The sequence below is a fragment of the Oxyura jamaicensis genome, chromosome 2 (genome assembly GCF_011077185.1).
Source record: "Oxyura jamaicensis isolate SHBP4307 breed ruddy duck chromosome 2, BPBGC_Ojam_1.0, whole genome shotgun sequence".
NCBI classification, from domain to species: Eukaryota; Metazoa; Chordata; class Aves; order Anseriformes; family Anatidae; genus Oxyura; species Oxyura jamaicensis.
This window is the reverse complement of record NC_048894.1, coordinates 105,073,138-105,091,712: the sequence shown is the minus strand read 5'-3', so window position 1 is coordinate 105,091,712 and position 18,575 is coordinate 105,073,138. Positions and strand designations below refer to the sequence as shown.

Sequence of the window (18,575 nt, the reverse complement as noted above, 5' to 3'; positions counted from 1 at the left end):
TGCTGAACAAGCTTTGTGTGTGTATAACCCTGTTTGAGTGTCCAGAGTGAAGGACTGTATGTAAGTAGCAACATAATGTGCCCTCATCTTCCTACATACATTTGTTATTTTAGCAAAACTTCATGGTTTACAAATATTTATCCTCCAGGATTTACATATACTGCATATGAGTCCACTTAAATTTTTAACATACCGTGCTCTCAGTAAGCTTTCTTTTTGGAAATGTGTTTAATCTTCACAAGCTTTTTATGTGATGTTTTTCTGTTTGTTTTTCTTTTTTCTCTTGTACTGTAGGGCAAATATTTGGAGCGTAACAGGCTGTGACTTAACAGATACCTACATATTATGGAAATTTACTTCAAGAAAAAGAAAATCCTGGGAGAGAGCAACATTGCCTACAAAATTAAAAACAAAACAAAACAAAAGCAAGCACTGAAAACTGGTTTAAATGCATAAAGGAATTCAGCAGCAACTCTTCTTCAGCATCCTGCAATTGTTTGAGGCCTTTCTACCCACAGCATCAGGAAATACTGTTGGACTAATTCTGTTACAGATTTTCTTCCCAACCAGTAACCACATACATAAGCAACTTTTGTCTTCTGGAAGAAGACATTCTGTCAATCTGAGTAAGACTGTTGGCCACTCATCTATAGAAAAATGTATAAAGCAACTGTGTACACAGTATGTTTCATTCGCTAAAATCCCAAATGTAGGAAAATTATACAGATACACGAATATATAGATTTATATAAATATATATATATAGTCCAACTCTTATCAATAATATGGAATATACTTTTAAGAGCTTTTAAAACTTTGTATTTTTGTACAAAATATTTGCTTTTTACAATTGTTCTCTTTTTTACTGACTTTTTTTTTTATAAATATAGTGCACAGGGGCCAAAGAAAACAATAAAGGTACTAATAAATCATTAAGGTTTGCTACCAGGCCTAGTTCAGCTATAGATAAATATTTTTCCAGTTAGAAATATTTGTACTTTCCCAGATGACTTGTTCTGGATAAATAACTTTTTAAACAGATTTTAGGTAGTGTTTTTCTTATTTTATGCAATCTAGTCTGCGTGTGTAACAATTAAGTTGACTAAGGACTAGATACTCATTGTAGCTCTGATTTCAGCCAGTGTTCCATCAGGGTACTCCACAAAGACCTTGTTAATAAAAGTTTTTCCTTCCTTCTTTCTTGCCTTCCTGCCTACCTTCCAGCCTTGTTTCACTCATGAGGAAATGCCACAAAAGTTCAAATGTTTTCATTCCTTCTTCCTGTTTGCGAGGAATCCTGCCCTAATAGGTGCTACCCACATTGTAAGTCAAGCCCAGGGGAAGGCTTTTATGGAAACAGAAACAAAAGAGCTGCACATACTAAATAAAATATGTTTCTTTTCAAGATAGATTTCAAAATTTGGTAATAAAAACATGCCATACTCAGAAAAGTCTTGCATTTCTCCAAAGTACTTTGTAAATTGATCTCTCTATTTTCTTGGACCAGTACTTCTCTCCCAAACAAACCAGAAAATAAAATATGCTACAAACAGAAAGCAGTGTGGCTAAATGAGATGATATCATCAACCAGACAGTTTCCTCCACAGTCCCATGAGCCGTTGTCTAGGCAGCAGTGCTGCTTATCAGGAATTAAAAAAAATTAGCGACCCATTGAAGTTCATTAGCAGAAACCCTGGTTTTGGTTCACAGTTTCCATGCTCTTTGAATGGCCACACTCTGTACCACAAGGGAAGTTGTTTTGGCTTCTCCTGCTGGAGAGTTGTTTTTCCTTTGCCTCCTGACCTGCCGTTTACCTTGGCTGAATGCAGATGAGTTTGTTGAAATACTCCAGCTCTGTTGGAAGGAGACAAGGTTTTGTACTTCAGATTTTCAAATATTGCTCCTAAGAACATCCAATTAAAGGCTGCTGCTTTCCGAAATCCCACACTCCCTCCAGTGTTCATTTTTTTGGGGGGTGAGAGTGGGGAGAGAATGACTTCTAAAGTACAACTTACTTAAAGAAAATGCACAAAATGTTACATTTGGGAATCCATCCTGTGACATATACTACATGTGAGACAGGAATATGTAATTATAAGTGAAAGGTCTGTGTATTGCAGCTACACAGACCATGTATCTCCATCTTGGAGGCAGGGCCTTTCTTGAGATGCTCTGCTTTTCCTGAGGCTTTTCTGTTGGCTTTCTCATCATGTTTCATGCCAAACGCCCTGTCATGTTGGCCCTAGGAGCTGTGCGTAGATGCGTGCTGTAGTGTTTACATATATATTATACAATGTCTATGGAGATTATGTTAAGCTGCTATTTTTGGATAACGAGGTACAAAACTATTACTCTGCATGCTCAGAGAGCCTCACAAACCATGGTGAATGAAGCTTTCCAGAGCTACACTGGATTAGGGAAGCACCTCCATCTTCATTCTGGATGTTGGTGCATTTAGGTGAAATAAGCCCATCTGAGCATCTACCACGTTAGATGGAGCTCTTTATGCCTTTTACTGTTGTGATGGACCCATATCCACCCAAGAAGTTCACAACAAACCTCTGTGCAAGTCCCAGATACACCATTTTCTCACCCTGATACCATCCTTCTGTTCCTTGAGCAATAGGAGTGATGGTACATTTCAAGATCGGGTAATCCAAGAGTCACCTCATGCTCTCCACTCCCTCTAAAGAGGTTTTCTGTGCAGTGATAACAGCACTGTAAGGTTACAGGAATGGCTGTTCATCAGCCAGAGCTGCTTCGCTTGTTGAAATCTAGCGTAGCAGCTAAGCTAAATCAAAGGCAGTTGGGTGGTCTTAGTATGGAAATAACCATTGAACTAGGACAGTTTAAAGATGCAACATGTTTATAAATTAAATACTTATTTCAGGGTGAATTTCAATGCTGGGTTGTAATTATCTATAATAATGCTCTAATTACCCACCTCTAACTGAGAAACAAAATGTGCCTGCTCTAAACTCTCCGTGTATTTGAAGCAAAGACTGTAGCTGTTAGTCAAAACTGGCTGGAGATGGATGCCACATTTGCATGCCTAGTGCATTCAGTCATCCTTAGAATCTGGCTTGAGCAGCCAGGAGGGCTGAGACAGACCATCCTGACCCGGTGATCCTGCAAGAGGAGGTGTCAAATGGCAACAAAGACTGAAATCACTGGGAGAACTGGGAGAGCGTTAAGGCTGCTCAAGAACCTGTCACAGACAGAAGAGATTGGCAAGGATGCAAGAAGGACACCAGAAAGGGCCAAGAAATTGTCACAAAAGTCAGAGCTGCCACATGGGGTCTGGAAAACATCCCTGTTAAATCTGCTTTCTGTATGGTCTGAGTGATAGCGCAGGTTGTATGGAAAGTTTTAAGTGATAGGAAATCATTTTGTCCCAGCTAGAGTTTTGGCTTTCCTTCTTAAGAGCGAGTACTGTAACTTGGCATACTGAGTACACATTTCCATCGTTCCTTTTCTCGGTTTACATCAAACTAAATGCAAGTCCATATCCCCTGGCAAGCACTCTGAGTGTTGCAGGAAAGGGAGAGGAAGGCAGAGGGGGGTGCAAAATCATTGTGATTTACATCCAGTGCTGGATCTCTTAAGTCCATTTCTGACTCATTTCATTAATTTATTTTGAATCACCTTCAGCTGATTGGAGCTTATAAATATCAAAACTTTCATCCTCTTCGATGTCTACAAATGACACCTGCATCTGTTCCAATAAGGGAAGCACTAAGTGGAAACGTAGAACCGAAAGTTGTTTACTCCTGCGCATGCTTTTGTAACCAAGAGACACATGGAGAGCTGTGCCTACAAACAGCCAGAAGCAGTCATAGGCATTAAAAATCAAATTGATGACCATTATTTGAATTAAAGCTTCTCTTCTCACTTACACCCTCCTAATTCCAAGCATGACTGTGGCTATTTTATCCCTTAGTTGAAATTTTAGTGCATTGCTCCTGCAGTACATTAGATGCTAAAGACTTGGTTTTGAAGCTGAACAGGACAAAACGCATCTGAGCTCCCTCTGGAAGTTCCCTGTCCTGATGGAAGAAGGTGACGAGAAGGGCCCCTGCATGAATGATGCCTTGAACTTGGTCGAGCAGGATCAGACCTTAGATTAGCTGTTATCGGGTCTGCTTTAAACGGGCTGTTTGTAACAGCTAATCTGATCCTGCTACTTCCCTCTCTCTCAAGCGGCCGACCTCCTCTTTTAATTTTCTGTTCTTGGCAGATGGCTCCTCTGTTTTTAGCAAGTAGCAGGAATTGGTCTCTGCTCACTGGCAAGGAGAGGAGCCGGTTGGAGCGCGGATGCTGGCTGTCAAAGGAAACAGCTCCGCAGCCAGTAGGGGAAAGGCTGCTAAGGGGGAGAGCTGATCCTCTTGTGAGAAAACAAAACTGCTTTTCCCCAGTGCAGCTTCCTTGGTTAGAAGCACAGCATCTCAGGCAGATGTAGCATCCAAAGGGAACAAAATGTCTCTGGCCCCAGCCTCCAGATTTGCTTTGCTTTGCTTCCCACCCCCGTTCTGCGGAGGTCTCTGTGCGCCTGGAGATGTTTGCTCCTCTGTGAACACAAGGCTGCTGCAGGAGCAGGATGTGTGCTGCATCCAAGCTCACTCCTAATCTGCTGGTAAAGAGCAACACTGGGACACAGCCACCTTCACCTGGCACTGCCTCAAGCCCAGGACACACAACAGCCCAGGCTGGAAGGGACCTGTCCAACCATGGCTTGAAAACCTCCAGTGATGGGGACTCTACCACATCCCGGGTGAGGTTGTTCCAGTGATTGATTGTTCTCACTGGGGAAAAAAAAATCCTTTTTTATATCAAGAAACCTCTCCCAGCACAACTTATACTCTCCATGTGGCTCCTCCTTGGGAAGAAAAGGCATCCATCCCCTTTCTAGCCACCCTTTAAGTACTGGAAAACCATGGTGGGGGCACTGCTGAGCCTTCACAGAACCAGAATAATGGTGGGACAGCTCGCTTTGCCCATGGCCCAGCTAGGAGTGAGACAAGGAGGCAGCCATACAGCTCCTGGTGTGTACCCAATGTTCACTCAAAGGTAATTTGGGTATTTAGAGGCCAAAAAGCATTGTGCCTGATGGACAAGACCCTAGGCCTTCCTAAAACCAGAGCCTATTTGTTCATTTATCATCTCCACTCATTTTTTTCCATGTTGTTTAATAAAAAATAAAAATAAAAAAATACTTGGCTTTTTTTTTTTTTTTTTGAAAGTTCTCATGTGTTTCCTTTCTTAGGATGGAATACATTTGTTTGTTCTTTCCATCTGGCTCAGAGATGAAAAAAAACATTCTTTGATTTCTTTTTCAAAATAAACCCTGTGTAGTGCTCCGAAATTTGTGTAGATTTTTTTTTTCTTTTTTAATACCAGAACAATAAGAGCAAATCACTAGGCAAATAATGTTCTTTCTGGAGAATATTTTGCATGTGGATAGGATTTTCTCATCCAAAAGGCTTCCCAGAGGCATGTAAGTATTGCCACCCTCGTTTTGTGACTGAGGGAAAAAGATTTCCAAGCATATGATTCTTTTTGATATCTTGGTTTGGGGAGTCTGTTCCCTTATGCTGGGGAGGTGATTTCTAGAGGCAATTTTCTCCAATGAAACCAATATTGGCAGAGAGCACATTAATTTTCACACACCTCGATTTGAGAGGAAGGGGTTCGATGCTAAAGTAATCAGAGAGGCATCGCTCCCACATCACCATGCATATGGGAGGCTGCTGTTTCTGCTCTTATTTTGTAGAGCAGACCTCAGTGTGATCCCAGGAGAGCAGCATCAGCCCAGCAGAGAGCAATGCCTTGCAGGGATAAGATGGCTCTAAATTACCAAGAGACCCCTTGATCACAGGAAAGCAGGTTAAAGGACTGCTGAGACTACTGACTCCTCTGCAGACCAACATCAATATCTCATCCGGAGAACCAGAGAATGTGACAAGTTCTATTTTAAAAATAATTAGGGGGTGGGGTTTTTCTTTGCCCCTTTAATACTTCTGGCTGCTCTTCAAAAACTTTATTAGGAACCTTCTTTTAATAACCAGCGTGAATGCAATTATGTCCAGTTTAGACACATTTGTTCTGGTTCCAGCGCTGTCCCTTAGCTTAAATAGCTTCTCTCCCGGGACTACCGTGCAATTGTAGTGGTCAGTCTGGAGCCATTCATCTTGGGACGCAGCAAGGGGTGGTTGGGAACAAACACGTCCTCCTGACCAGCCCGGGAGCCCTGATGACAGAGCCTGGCGCTGATTCTACCACCCAGCCCCACTAGGGATTATCTGAGGACATCTCATGCTTCTCGCTGAGTGGTGGAAGTTTTCATACTCTTGTCTTGTTGGTACTGCTAGAGGGTAGAGAGCAGCAAAATGGATGTAGGGGCTGGTCTCCTGCTGAACTGGAGTAGGTTAGAAGTACTTGTGCTTTGTTTTTTTTTTGTTTGTTTGTTTGTTTGTTTTTGTTTTTGTTTTTTTGTTTTTGTTGTTTTTTTTTTTTTTAACAAGATAATGCCACGTTTTATAATGCATTTGAAACATTAGTCTGTCAGTCTGAGCTTCTGGGCACTTATTCTGGTTAAACACCAGAGCAGAATTTAGGTTTAGGTCATCCTTTGGCCCTTGATCTTCAAGGGATTAAAATCTCCAGTTCAGAGTTTAACATGGTTCTCCTGGTTAGCTTCTCTGATCTATCTGTCTTGCTGAGGCACAAATCCGAGGCTCAGACATCTGCGTGGTTCCAGGCAGCGAGAGTTGCTTCCAAATGCCCTGCTGGCAGTCGTGCTCTTGCCAGCCTTGCCAGAGGTCCTACGTGTGGAAGCTGCACATCTGAAATGAGACTTTGGAAGAAGTTTGTTCGGGAATCCCTCTCATTCAGAAGTCTGGGCATATTGCAGATGACATTTCCTTAATTCCATCTCTATTATCCACATTCATACAAAACAGATGATGAATTATTGTTCTGAATAGTAACAATGTATTTCTGTCTTTTTTTTTTTTCATGTCAAAATAAAAGCCTGGAGGTGGAAACTGGACAAAACATCTTTGGCATTGCAGTGTCCCACTGTAGCAAGCAAATAATGTTCCTGGATTAATGCCTGTTAGAACAGCATGAGCAGCAGAGAACATCTGAACAGTAGACAGCTTAGTGCTATCTGCTTGTGGAAGCAAACTTAACTCCAGGTACAGACTTATTGCAAAAAAAATAAAGAAAGAAAGAAAAAATAAAAGAAAGAAAAAAAAAAAAAAGAAGAAAAAAAAAAGAAAAAAAAAAAAAAAAAACTGCCAAAGATGAAGGAAAAAAATTTAAAGAGAGATGAGTTGAAGACAGAAAGGAAACAGAAAAACAGAAAGAGACAGACAGAAAAGAGAAATAGCTAAGAGAAATAGCTGGAGAATGACTGAGGAGTAAAACAAACCCTAATGTTCTCATAGTGGTTTCTAGTAAGATCAACCACAGAGGAGCTCTCTTCTCAGAAACAATATAACTGGGCATTGTCATGGTTCTCATAATTCCCATTCTCGGCTGGGAAATGAAAACACCCTTGCCTTGCGAGAGAAGCATGTCATTCATTTGGTGCCCAAAGTTGTGCACTACTTTCCCAGCACAAACAGAAATTCCTGTTGGCTCCGAGTCCCCAAGGAGCTGGGCTGAGACTTTTGTTTTGGTGGTTGGTTGTTTTTTTCCTACACGTCCTTTTTCCTCCTACACAAGTTTTGAAACGCAGACTATTTTCTAGTTTTCCAGCTGTATTAGAAGTACAGAGCTAGGCTTTGGAAGAAAGATTAAAGCAAGAATATACCGCAGGTCTCCAAGCAACAAAACAATGTGTGCAGTGGGAAACAGGTCCGCAATGGTATTTGGGCTCGTAACTCCTATTTTAGTACCAAACTCTCATTGGTATCTGCATTTGAACAGGTGCACTTAATGAACAGTCAAACATGCGTCTTTAATAATAACAATAAACAGCAGTATAAATGCACAGATGTTGAAAAAGAGGAATTGTTGAAACACAAAGAAGGTAGTTTGGCTTTGGAAAACAGATGATTGTTGAATGGAAAATCAGGGACGGTTCAACTTGAAATATCCAAAAGCTTTTCTTGGGTAGGAATTTTAAGTGTATCGTTTTTAAATGAGCGACCACCGGCTTTTCCCAATTTTTAATTTTAAGAGGCAAAACTTGGAGCCCTCAGGGGAGTCTCAGCAGTCAGCAGCTGGTGCTATCAAGCAAAAAGCTAATGCCAAAGGCAGATAAGACCTGTGTATTGCATTTTATCTAGCATAGCCATGTCAGGAGCGGAAAGTTGGTCGAAAGTCCTGATCAGAGCTGTTGACCAGCTGAAATCAACTCTTTCTTTCTGCGTGTTGCGCAATATTAAATAAGGGAGAAAACATTTTAAACATCGTTCCACTCAAGTATCACTGGGAGCACTTTATTTATTTAGCAGACATCACCACGAGGTTTCCCAGTCTGCATTTATCTCCTGGCATTTTACATATGAGACAAGTCTAAAAATAAAATAAAACAAGAAAAAAAAAAACACAGGCAGAACAGCTGTTGTTCTATCCAGACAATGCTCTGAATGAAAGCCATTATGATGGAGCAGACTCTGCAATTGAAAATCCATTTACATTTTCAAGTCTGATTCCAACTGTAAATCTTAGGTTATATATATGACAGATTAAAAGACTCTGGCCCCACTACACTTCTCCTTGGCAAGAGAAAAACCATCTGCACAGCATCACTCGTGGTTGCTTCAACTCTGTAGGTACACATTTTTAAATGACATGGTGGTATATTTTTTTCATTTCCTTTCCCTTCATTTTCACATGCAGCAAAATCATGTGCTCTGCATTTTCCTCAGCTCTGTGGTAGTTGGCACTCTGGCTAAGGAGACTGAGGTGTGTTTTGATTTGCTTTTTTCCCTCAATTTGAGGGGCTACTGCACTATTTCCTTTGTAATCACACAAGCCAGGGTGAAAACACTGAATGAACATATGGCTGTGAAACCGGGCAAAAAAAGCCAAGAATATTGCTCACTTTTCAAGCACAGAGAGAGTGAAAAAGAGTGTAGACCATGTAACAGGCTACACAGACCCATCTGGAGCTGACTCCTGCAACACTCTGACCAGACTCTGGGCTCTGAGCTCCTCGTGCCATGGGTAATGCGTGAGGGATGACACCGTGCTCTTCTCCTCAGCAAGAGATGGCACATCCCAAGAGTCACAGCGGTGTAAAACTGGAGGGGGAGAGAAGAATTGGACACTTTTTCAAACACCTTTTGCTTAAAAGAGAGTTCTGCCTGAGAAAACAAACCCAGAGAGGAAGGGATTTGTTCAGGCACTTACTCATAGGTGCTGATTGCTCAGGGCCATCGTCTCCAGCTGCCAGTTCAGAAGGGCTTGGTCTCATGCAGTGCCACATAAACCACCCTTGTATGAGCATCTCAGGTACCCGGGGAAGTTCTGCACCTGTAATGTGGTGACATCCGAGGGTGCCTGGCACACACCACAAATGCCATGGAGCACCACAGACCACTTTGATCTGGTTTAGTGTGGTTCATATCATAATGAAATAAAAAAGCACAACACCGCAGCTCTTGAATTTGCTGGAGAAGCTGCTGTTTTTAGGGGTGCTCACGCAGTGACTGGGAGGTGGCCATTGCACTTTGTAGGGCAGAGCCTTGGCTGCCACAGGAAACAAAACTTGCCAAGAACATTTGCTTCATTGGTCCTCCTCATTGCCACCTACGTGTTTTTTTTGTTGTTGTTGTTTGTTTGTTTGTTTGTTTTTTACCAAACTGCCATAGAACAATCTTGCATTAAAACATTGGCTTTAATTGAAATAAATACTGATTTTAAAACAGGCTGTACCATGTCTAAAAGGGATTTACCGAATGCTATTGCATTCATTGTAGAATTATTGCATTCATTGTGGAATCAAGAGATATGTTAATACGCATCACCTTTCATTAAACCAGGCAAAATTCATCTGTTATTTTAAAAATTGTATAGCTTGATAACAGAGAATTTACCCAGAAGACATCTACCCCCCTACTTCACAGAATTTCATCAGACACACTCAGTCTGTAGGATCCTTCCTTCATGGGAGTGAGCAAGACTGAGTGTCACCTTGTAATGTCACAGAAGCTTTCCATGTGTAGCAGTCTGCCACAAAAACAGCTCATTTTCTTCCCAATTTATCTGAATTTTTTAGTAAATTAAACAGTAGTTTCCTATGATAATTAAAGCCTGAGCCTGGCAAAATTATAGGATATACAGGTGCTACCATCAATTTTCTGGGTGACATTTGGCAAAGATTTGAAGGCCTGCTGTGTTAAATCACTTAAACTTGTGCTTGGCTTTAAACATATCACCGAACCTATTGATCAATGTCTAAATGACTCTTCACCCCAGTTTTGCTGGCTATTCACTACAGATGTTGATGAAATATGCCAGCCAAAGAAAGGTTTTGTGAGTTCCTGCAGAACACCTGCAAATGACCTTAGGAAAGTTGACTGGAAGATGGACTAGACATAAAAACATCTAGAAAATTCCTCTAGTTCACCAAATATTTATAATCAAATGACTCTTTGCCTCATTTACCCAATAGACAGCAGCTGAATAAAGCAATTACATCTTCCCCTTAGGTAAGGCAATGAATGAAAAGCCCACCCTGAGACAGAAGTTATAAGGCTGGATTTAGAAGAAGGGCTATTTGAGGTAGATCCTACTCCTCCTTTTGCAAACGCAGAAAAAATAAATAAACATATAAATAAATAAAAAATAAAACCTATGCTATTTACAGAGAAAAAATGAGAAAATTACAAACTCTCGATATTGCTATACATGTACTGTAGAAATAAGGCCATCTCTACCAGCCTGTACCTTCTGGCTATGTGAAGGAGGCACAGGAGCAGTGAGACTACCGCAGCACTGACTGGCTGCAAATAGCATCCCACTGTTCTGGGAAGGACAACGATCTCTCACCAGCACCTCTTGAGTTCCCTTGTGCCAAAAATCGTCCCTACTCAAAGAGCTGGAATAAAATGTGTGTTCTCTTTGCTCTGCTTCATATAGCTTTTCTTGCAGTGCCCTTCTCCGTCATTTACTTTTTCCTCATGAGGAAGAGACCAAGATCTTAAAATACATTTAGATGCAGAACTGCAGCAAGAGGTTGGCTCCACTAGCTGCTGCTGAAATAGAAATTCCTCTTCCAGCTCTGGATCTGAACGAAAGGCCCCGTGGGGCTATGTTTAGTCAATTCAGAGTTTAATAGATAGCTGAACAATCTTGGGAACCTTCAGTTGAATGCTTTGAAAACGTTATTAGTGTTCCCTTGGGTACCCCAGAAAAGTCATTTGCATGTGAAATTTAAGTTGGCAAGTTATATATGACAAGAAAAGATGTGATTGATAGAAAGCTGTAGCCTGGTTTTATTTTTTGTTGTTTGGATATTTTATCTTCGAGGTAGAAACTACACTGTTATCACTGCTGTTGTGAAGTATGGGGGCACCTCAGTTTACTAATCATACTTTAAAGAAATTAGACAAACATATTTTCAGCTTTTTTTTTCAGTGGAATTACTTTGCATGTGTCAGCTTTTTGCTTGTCTTTCTCCATGTAACAAGTTCCCCATTTTCTACTCCCACCTGCCCTGAAGTGAAAGAAAAACAACTTGAAAACAAGGAAAAATATGCCACAAATTCATTGAAGTTGACAGTTAGAGTCAAGGGCAAGTAAAGAAAGTAAACTGCTTGCACTCATTTTGTGCATCTTCCCCTCCAGTTTTGTACATTTTAACTTGCCCATCTCCCAGGAGCCAGGGCAACCCTTTCAGTTGCTAGCAAACACTCCCCTTCAGCTGCTTTCCCCAGTCCAGCAAAGCACAGAATTGTCTAGGAATGTTTTTTGGACCTACCTGCTTGGTTCAGATGGTGCTTAAATGTTTGCTGCTTTGGGAGTTTCAGACCCTTAGCTGGGGGCTTTAACTTTTCAGCTTACTCAGCGTGTTTCCAAGTTAAGCAAAAAACAGTAGACTTCATGTTATTAACAGTGACCTAATGAAACCTTGTTTCTGAATAGCTGTTATGAATTTGTTGCTGTTACAGCCCCAAGCACAAGCTCAAATGACTGGTCTAAAATCCAAAACCATAGCTTAGTGGCTCAGTTTATTATGCCACCATACAAACACTCTCATTTTAGTTACTCAATTGACAAATTCCTCCACAATAAAAAAGCCAGTGGCTGGTAGCTATTCCAAAATAACAGAATGGTTAGAGGATCTAAGTGTCATCATGAAGAAAAATACAATTAAGCCAATAACAAATGCGAGCAAACTGAAAATCTGAATGATACGATAATGAATACAGAACGAACCCGAGCTTGTGAGAGAGTCTGGGGAACCTTCTAAGCAAGGAGACAAATCACAACACTCCAAGTTAGATATATTCTCATTACATGCTGTTTACTGTCAGTTTTCCTAAGAAATTCTATGTCTCAAGACCATGACCAAGACCCAGAAGAAGTGGGTAGGCTGATCAGATTTTTCTTTAGTTTTGTAAGAAGCTGCCTAGAAAAGAGGCAGACGTGATTGTGTCTTGAGCAAGTTCGTTTAGCTGCTATTCCTAGGCTGCAGCCTGAAGGAGGGGTGGATGTGTGCAATGAATTGAACTGTCATGCCAGTAAGCTGGTCTACTCCCATTGCTGGATAGGAATATGGCACAAAAGGAACTGGGGAGATCTTTTAACTTATTTCTGTCATTCACATCCATCCCATCCAATTTACAGCACTCAACAAAGTGCCTAAGAGAGAAACCTACTTGCCCTAAGTCCTCTGCATGTACAATGAGACACCAGAGTATCACTCACCCCTTTGGTTTTATCAGAAGACATGCTCAGGAAGGCTGAGATCTTAACCTAGGCTCCAGATGACAGGGATCTCAGCCTACTGAAGGAACTGGGCGAGCTAAGAGACGTACATGTAAGTAGAAATTAGTAGGTCTTACTTTTTCTCTTCTTGGTCTGTCTGGGGCTGCCATTCGCACAACTTTTGTAGGAGGGATGCATAAGAGCCTGTCTTCTAGGCTCTTTATCTAAGAGGGACACCAGAGGAAAACAACTTCTTTCCCAATCTGCCCCAGTGATGAGTAGGGAGATCATTAAAGAAGTCTCGGAGCCAAAGAGAGCTCTGCAATCAACCAGTGCCACTTTGCCATTGTGGGTATTAGCACTCACTTTGGTCATCTGTCAACACTTAGCCAGATTCACCTGCTGGGAGATGAGGGAAGATTTTCCATAACTGTCCCAGCCATCTGCTCGTCATGTGTCATGGTCATAGGGACTGTGAGGAACACCATCCCTTGGAAAGGGCTTGGGTTGCATCACCACAGTGGGTTGTGCAGTTGCAGTAATACCTGATCTTCTGAGCCGGTAGGTCTCCCTAGATCTAGAGAAACAGTTCACCCTGGTGGAGATAAGACAACAATGTGTGAATGCACACATTGTGTGCCTGTGACAGAGAGAAAGAGTAAACAGCTTTAGGTTTGCTACCATTTTCAGTGCTAAAGGACAGGGGGTTTCTGTGAGCTTTCTCCGGTAATGCGTGACATGTAAGGCTGCCTGGAAAAAGACTCTGCTGGCAGCAGGCACTTTGAGATAGCTGACAAAAATGTAAACACTGTCCTGGTTCCAAGTTTGTTCAGACACTCTCTGACTGAACAGGCTATGCTTCCAAATGCTTCTCCATGCTTCAGTAGGTGAACTGTGCTTTAGTAGGTAGACGTGCATTAAGACAACGGTCAAAACAGGAAATCCTCTCTCCATTTCATGGAGAGGCATATTGGTGTTGCAGAGATTTTAACGTGATTGGATTCTCTGAAGCAATACAAGTGACTAATTTCCCTTTCAATGAATCCACATATGCTCAGCTTTCATGTACTGAAAAGCAGCCAAAGCAACATTCTTTCAGGCTTTAAGTTGATATAAATAAAGTATAACAGAAAGTCCCGATAGCAAAGTTTATCAACGACACACGCCTTAGTTAGAATTTACACACGGACACTGCTGGATTTTCCATTTTGTCTTTAACTGGCTCTTAATGAATGTCACCAGTTGCCATAAGGTGGCAGTTTCCAGCTACGATCAGTCTGAGAGGGTGAAAGGAGAGCTCCATGCACAAATGATCTACAACAACATTTGGACAGCAGCAGGCCGAGGCAAAATGCAAGTCCAGGAAGCACAAGGAACTTCACAAACCTCATTTTGGGCATTGATACCTTATGGTCTTTGCAGCATATATATATATATGGTAGAAAGGGATGTCATAGTGAAGTGAGCCAGAAGATGTAACACACACAGTTTGCTAATTCCCCTTCTCACCCTCCCTAGGGGGTTTTGTGCATCTTAATAAATTTGTTAGCTATAGACCTTACCTATTTTAACATATTTAACCATATCTCATTACAGTTTTTAGCACCATGTTGTTGTTGTTGTTGTTGTTTTTCTGTTCTTTCTTCTCTTCATTCTTTACTAAGGAAACCAACATGTGAGCAGTCCATAGAGATGACACAGCATCCAGGCAAGGGTATCCCTTCTCCTAAAATGTGTCATGTTCTTAAGCAGCTTCTTCTGATCTCAAGACTTTTCCCAGAAAGTTTGTCTTGGTTTGGGCAGATTTTTGCACTGATTCCTGCCATAAAGCCTTATCAGAGCTTTTTCACACTGTATTTCTGTAGGCTGAACTACAAGAGCTGGTTCCTTCTTTCTCTCTTGCTTATGCATGTAGCAGTGAGAGGTTATTCAGACTGGATGAACCTCTGGGTAGGGACCATTTCCTCATTAACCAGGCTCCCACACAGAGTTACTGGGCTGCCAAAGGACAAACGCTTGCAGCATGGTGGATTTCTTTTATTTCTGGGCAGGGAAGGCTGATGGTCTGCACTAAGATCAACTGCCTTTAGCTTCACTTTTATTCCTACAAGAATCTGTTCTCCCCTTCCCCATGGGGCCAACCTCTTCCTCCAGATCTTCAAGGCTCTGATTGTGCCTCCTTACATCTTACTAACTCCCACTTTCTTCCTCAATGTCTTTTTGGGATTCTCACTTTCCTGCCTTCTTCCATCTCTGCCCCAAGTCTGTTGTGCCAAGCAGCTTTGTTTTCTAACTACAAAGTTGTCCTCAAAGAAACATTCATTTGCAAAATCTTATGATCAATGTTAGTTGCTTACTTCTGCTACATTTTTTGTTTGTTAGTCTTGTTTTTTTTAATGTTTTTGTTTGAACTAGACTTCTTGGGGCAGAGCTGTATTTACCTAAATATTGACAGGAACTGTCAAAAAGAGGATGACAAGAGAGAAGGAATGAGTTTCAGTAGTGCAATCCACAGGAACGGAATCTGCAAAAATGGTATCATTTTTCAGCTGCACAGTCACAAAACAACAAGGTATTTCAAAATTTATACCAACAACATGTAAAAGAAGTAACTCCAGGCTCATGTGGTACAGAAACATAGGTAAGTGGTCTAGAAAATGCCTTCCTGCATTCTTTCATAACAGCTGCTAAAACTATGAGGCTCTTATGAATAAAATTAAAAAGGTCCATACCAGAGTATGCTCAAAATGAGACAGATTTTCCAAGGAAATTCTAGCTACAAATGTCAGGCTAGTCCAAGTCCTCTGCTGAACTTACAGTAGTTTTATTAGGTTATAATCCAAAAGATATTACCGACTGAGGGAATGAGCTGCTGATACCATGATTACTGTGAATAGCGGCCAGATGTGTGACACCTTGCTTTTGAAAAAAGCCAGATTTCTGTAGTATTAGTGGCATAGAGATATAAAGTTTAGTAAATTCTTTTGGCAACAAAAATGACACACGTTCTCTGCACTGAAATATAAATATACAGAAACCACTTTCACAAACTGAGACTCAAGACACACAGATGATGATGATAAACGTGCCAAATTCAAGGAAGACTATTAAAGATAGCAATCAATACTACTTGAAAACATTTAATGGACGTTTATTCTGCAGATTAATAATTATGTAAAGAAATATATATGTTAATAATTATTATGATGAAAATAAAATGTAGAGAAATAGTTTTAGAAACAGACCAAAAAATAGTCAACAAGAATAAATTCCTCTCCATTTTCCTAGCTTACCATGCAGAATGAGTGACAAACAAGAGTGCCATTCAGCTCTGGTTTGGGGGGCAATTGCAAGTATCTAGCTACCGTGAGTTGTCCGGTCATTATCTCTGGTTAGAACAGGACAGTTTATTTGTGTCGGGGTCAATGCAGATGATGGACTCCAGTTTGGGCAGAATCTGCCTGCAAGCACCTTTAGCATGCTGCAGGAACATCACCCCATGCTGTCAGCTTCCACTGACTCCCATTTTTATTCTACTGTAAGGTCAAACCCTGGTCTTGATCATTAAGGCCATTAATGGGTCAGACTCACTTCCATTTGTGACCATATTCCACCTATGTACAGAGTGGCAGTATTCTTGGACAACTGTGCTAGTAAGTCCCATGTCCCAGATGAAAGACAAGGGTGAAACACTAAAACAGAAGGTTCACGTATGGAACAGACTTCCAGAAGTCCAGGTAAATGAAGCCTTTCTAGATACCCTGAACAAGTTATTTGAAAAGTGCCATCAAAATATATTGGTGAATTTTTTGTGCTGTAAACAGGATGATAGAATGGGATCACATGGCATATATTCTCCAGCGATTTATTCAGGAAATTGTGTAGAAAAATAAAAAGAATTACACGCAGTGGAATATTATCATGAGATTTAGAAACATAAAAGTTGTGTGTATGCTCTGGAGAGAATTATTGCATCCTAATAAAATGTAGAAAGATTCTCTGCTAAGCACTTTTTAAAAATGTAACTTAAATTTTCCTGAGGGGATATTTTTTTGTTTTAATCTAGTTTCTCCCTCATCAGTCCATTAGTTTTATCTCAGTCAGTAACAAACTAAAGTGGCTGGCAGGATGCCACCTACAAACTAACTACCCAAGGTAATACAGCTTGTGCTCTGGTGTTCATTCATTGTTTTAAAGACGAAAACAATGTGCAACTCTCTTGTGCAACTTCCCATGACTGGTTCGGGAATACCAGGTAAGCTACTTAAACTAGGCTAATAAGGGAATGTATCCACCTTTCATGCTGATCCCTGTGCACTGAATGTTGGGCGTTCTTGTTCAGCGAAGAAAAGTGTTGAAAAGAAGAGCTCTTTGAGCACAAGGAAGGGCAACCAAGGAGGGAGAACTAAGCATTGGTGCTTAGTTCTTAGATTAGGTTCTTAGATAGTTCTTAGATTAGGTGGCACTACTGCCACCAGAGACGGAGGCTTCAGAGGCTTCCGAGTACGTTGTTCTGCAGGAATGTTAGCAGAAGTTAAAATAGAAACCCAGTTTGGTCTTGGAAAAATATATATATATATATCCAGAAAGACAGCATCTGGTTTAGGTGAAGCTTTTTGTAATTCCAACTACACAACCTATTGACATAAGGTAATGCGATCTCTGCTCTATCAATTGCCCTCTGAGCACAGAGATGTTCTGAGATACTGGTTTTGTTAATTGCTTTCATCCAACTGGACTTTCAGTTGGAAATAGTTTTTAATTCTGGGCTGAAAACTGATTTGGCTTGCAATAGTTTTAAAGAAAGTAGTGTTAACTCTTTTCTTCCCCACCTTAGATTGCTACCTAGCACATACCAGCAGACAGCCTGCGTGATGGTGTACATTTCTAACATATTGCTAGTCATTTTAGGATGTTGACTCCTCTTCATGTTTTAATTTGTTACTGCCTTACTGCTCCACTGAGTTTCCAATACCCAAAGCAGAGCAATTTTGTCTTCCAGCCCAGGGCATTGTTTGGCATCTGTGCTTAAATGGTGGAAGATGGCTTTAAACCATCAGTTGTCAGCATCTGCAGTATGGCAAAGCCAAGTGGCAAGCAGAAATGTCATGCTGCTGATTTTGCTGTGGGAAGAGTAGTTTCTCTCGGGGGTGCACAACTGCTGGAGCACAAACATCTTCAATCACAGCAGCCAGCTTGCCGGACTCTTTTGTCAATAGCCCAACATGAGTACTAACAGCTCAGCATCAGTGCCCGCTCTACACGAGATCTATAGTAAAGTGACAAACAGCATCCTAAACAGAGGAAAAATTCAGGGCCTGTATCAAGCAAAAAGTGGCTATTAAGTCACAACAGTAATATTTTCTTCCTCTTTATCTGTTCCTACACCAAGGAAAAAAATGTATCTTCTTCTATGCTATACTCATTAACAAGTTACGTTGTACTTCAGGCTAGCAGCCTGAAGTATAATATGTTATATAATGTTATATAATAAGTATAATATATGTTTGCATATAACATCAGCTTTGGCTTAAGGAATATTTGTATTCTAAAAAGACACCATTTACTTTGTCAGTATGTCCTTAGCATATTTGCAAATGGCTTTCTACTGTTCTTGTAAAAGTAGATTTTTTTTTTTATTTTATTTTTATTTTTTTTTTTACCCTATTCAGAGAGCTCTGTTTCTCTTT

At 40.8% G+C, this 18,575-nt stretch overlaps 1 protein-coding gene across 2 annotated transcripts in view; it reads left to right on the top strand.

Moving 5' to 3' along the window:
- COLEC12 (collectin subfamily member 12) overlaps positions 1 to 2,085 on the top strand; it is a 94,836-nt gene extending 92,751 nt beyond the window's left edge. For both annotated transcript variants that reach the window (XM_035317010.1, XM_035317009.1), the window contains exon 10: positions 295 to 2,085. In XM_035317010.1, coding sequence (XP_035172901.1) covers positions 295 to 314 — 20 coding nt within the window. In that variant the 3' untranslated portion in view covers positions 315 to 2,085. The remainder of the gene's footprint in view (positions 1 to 294) is intronic.
- Positions 2,086 to 18,575: the final 16,490 nt, after the last annotated feature.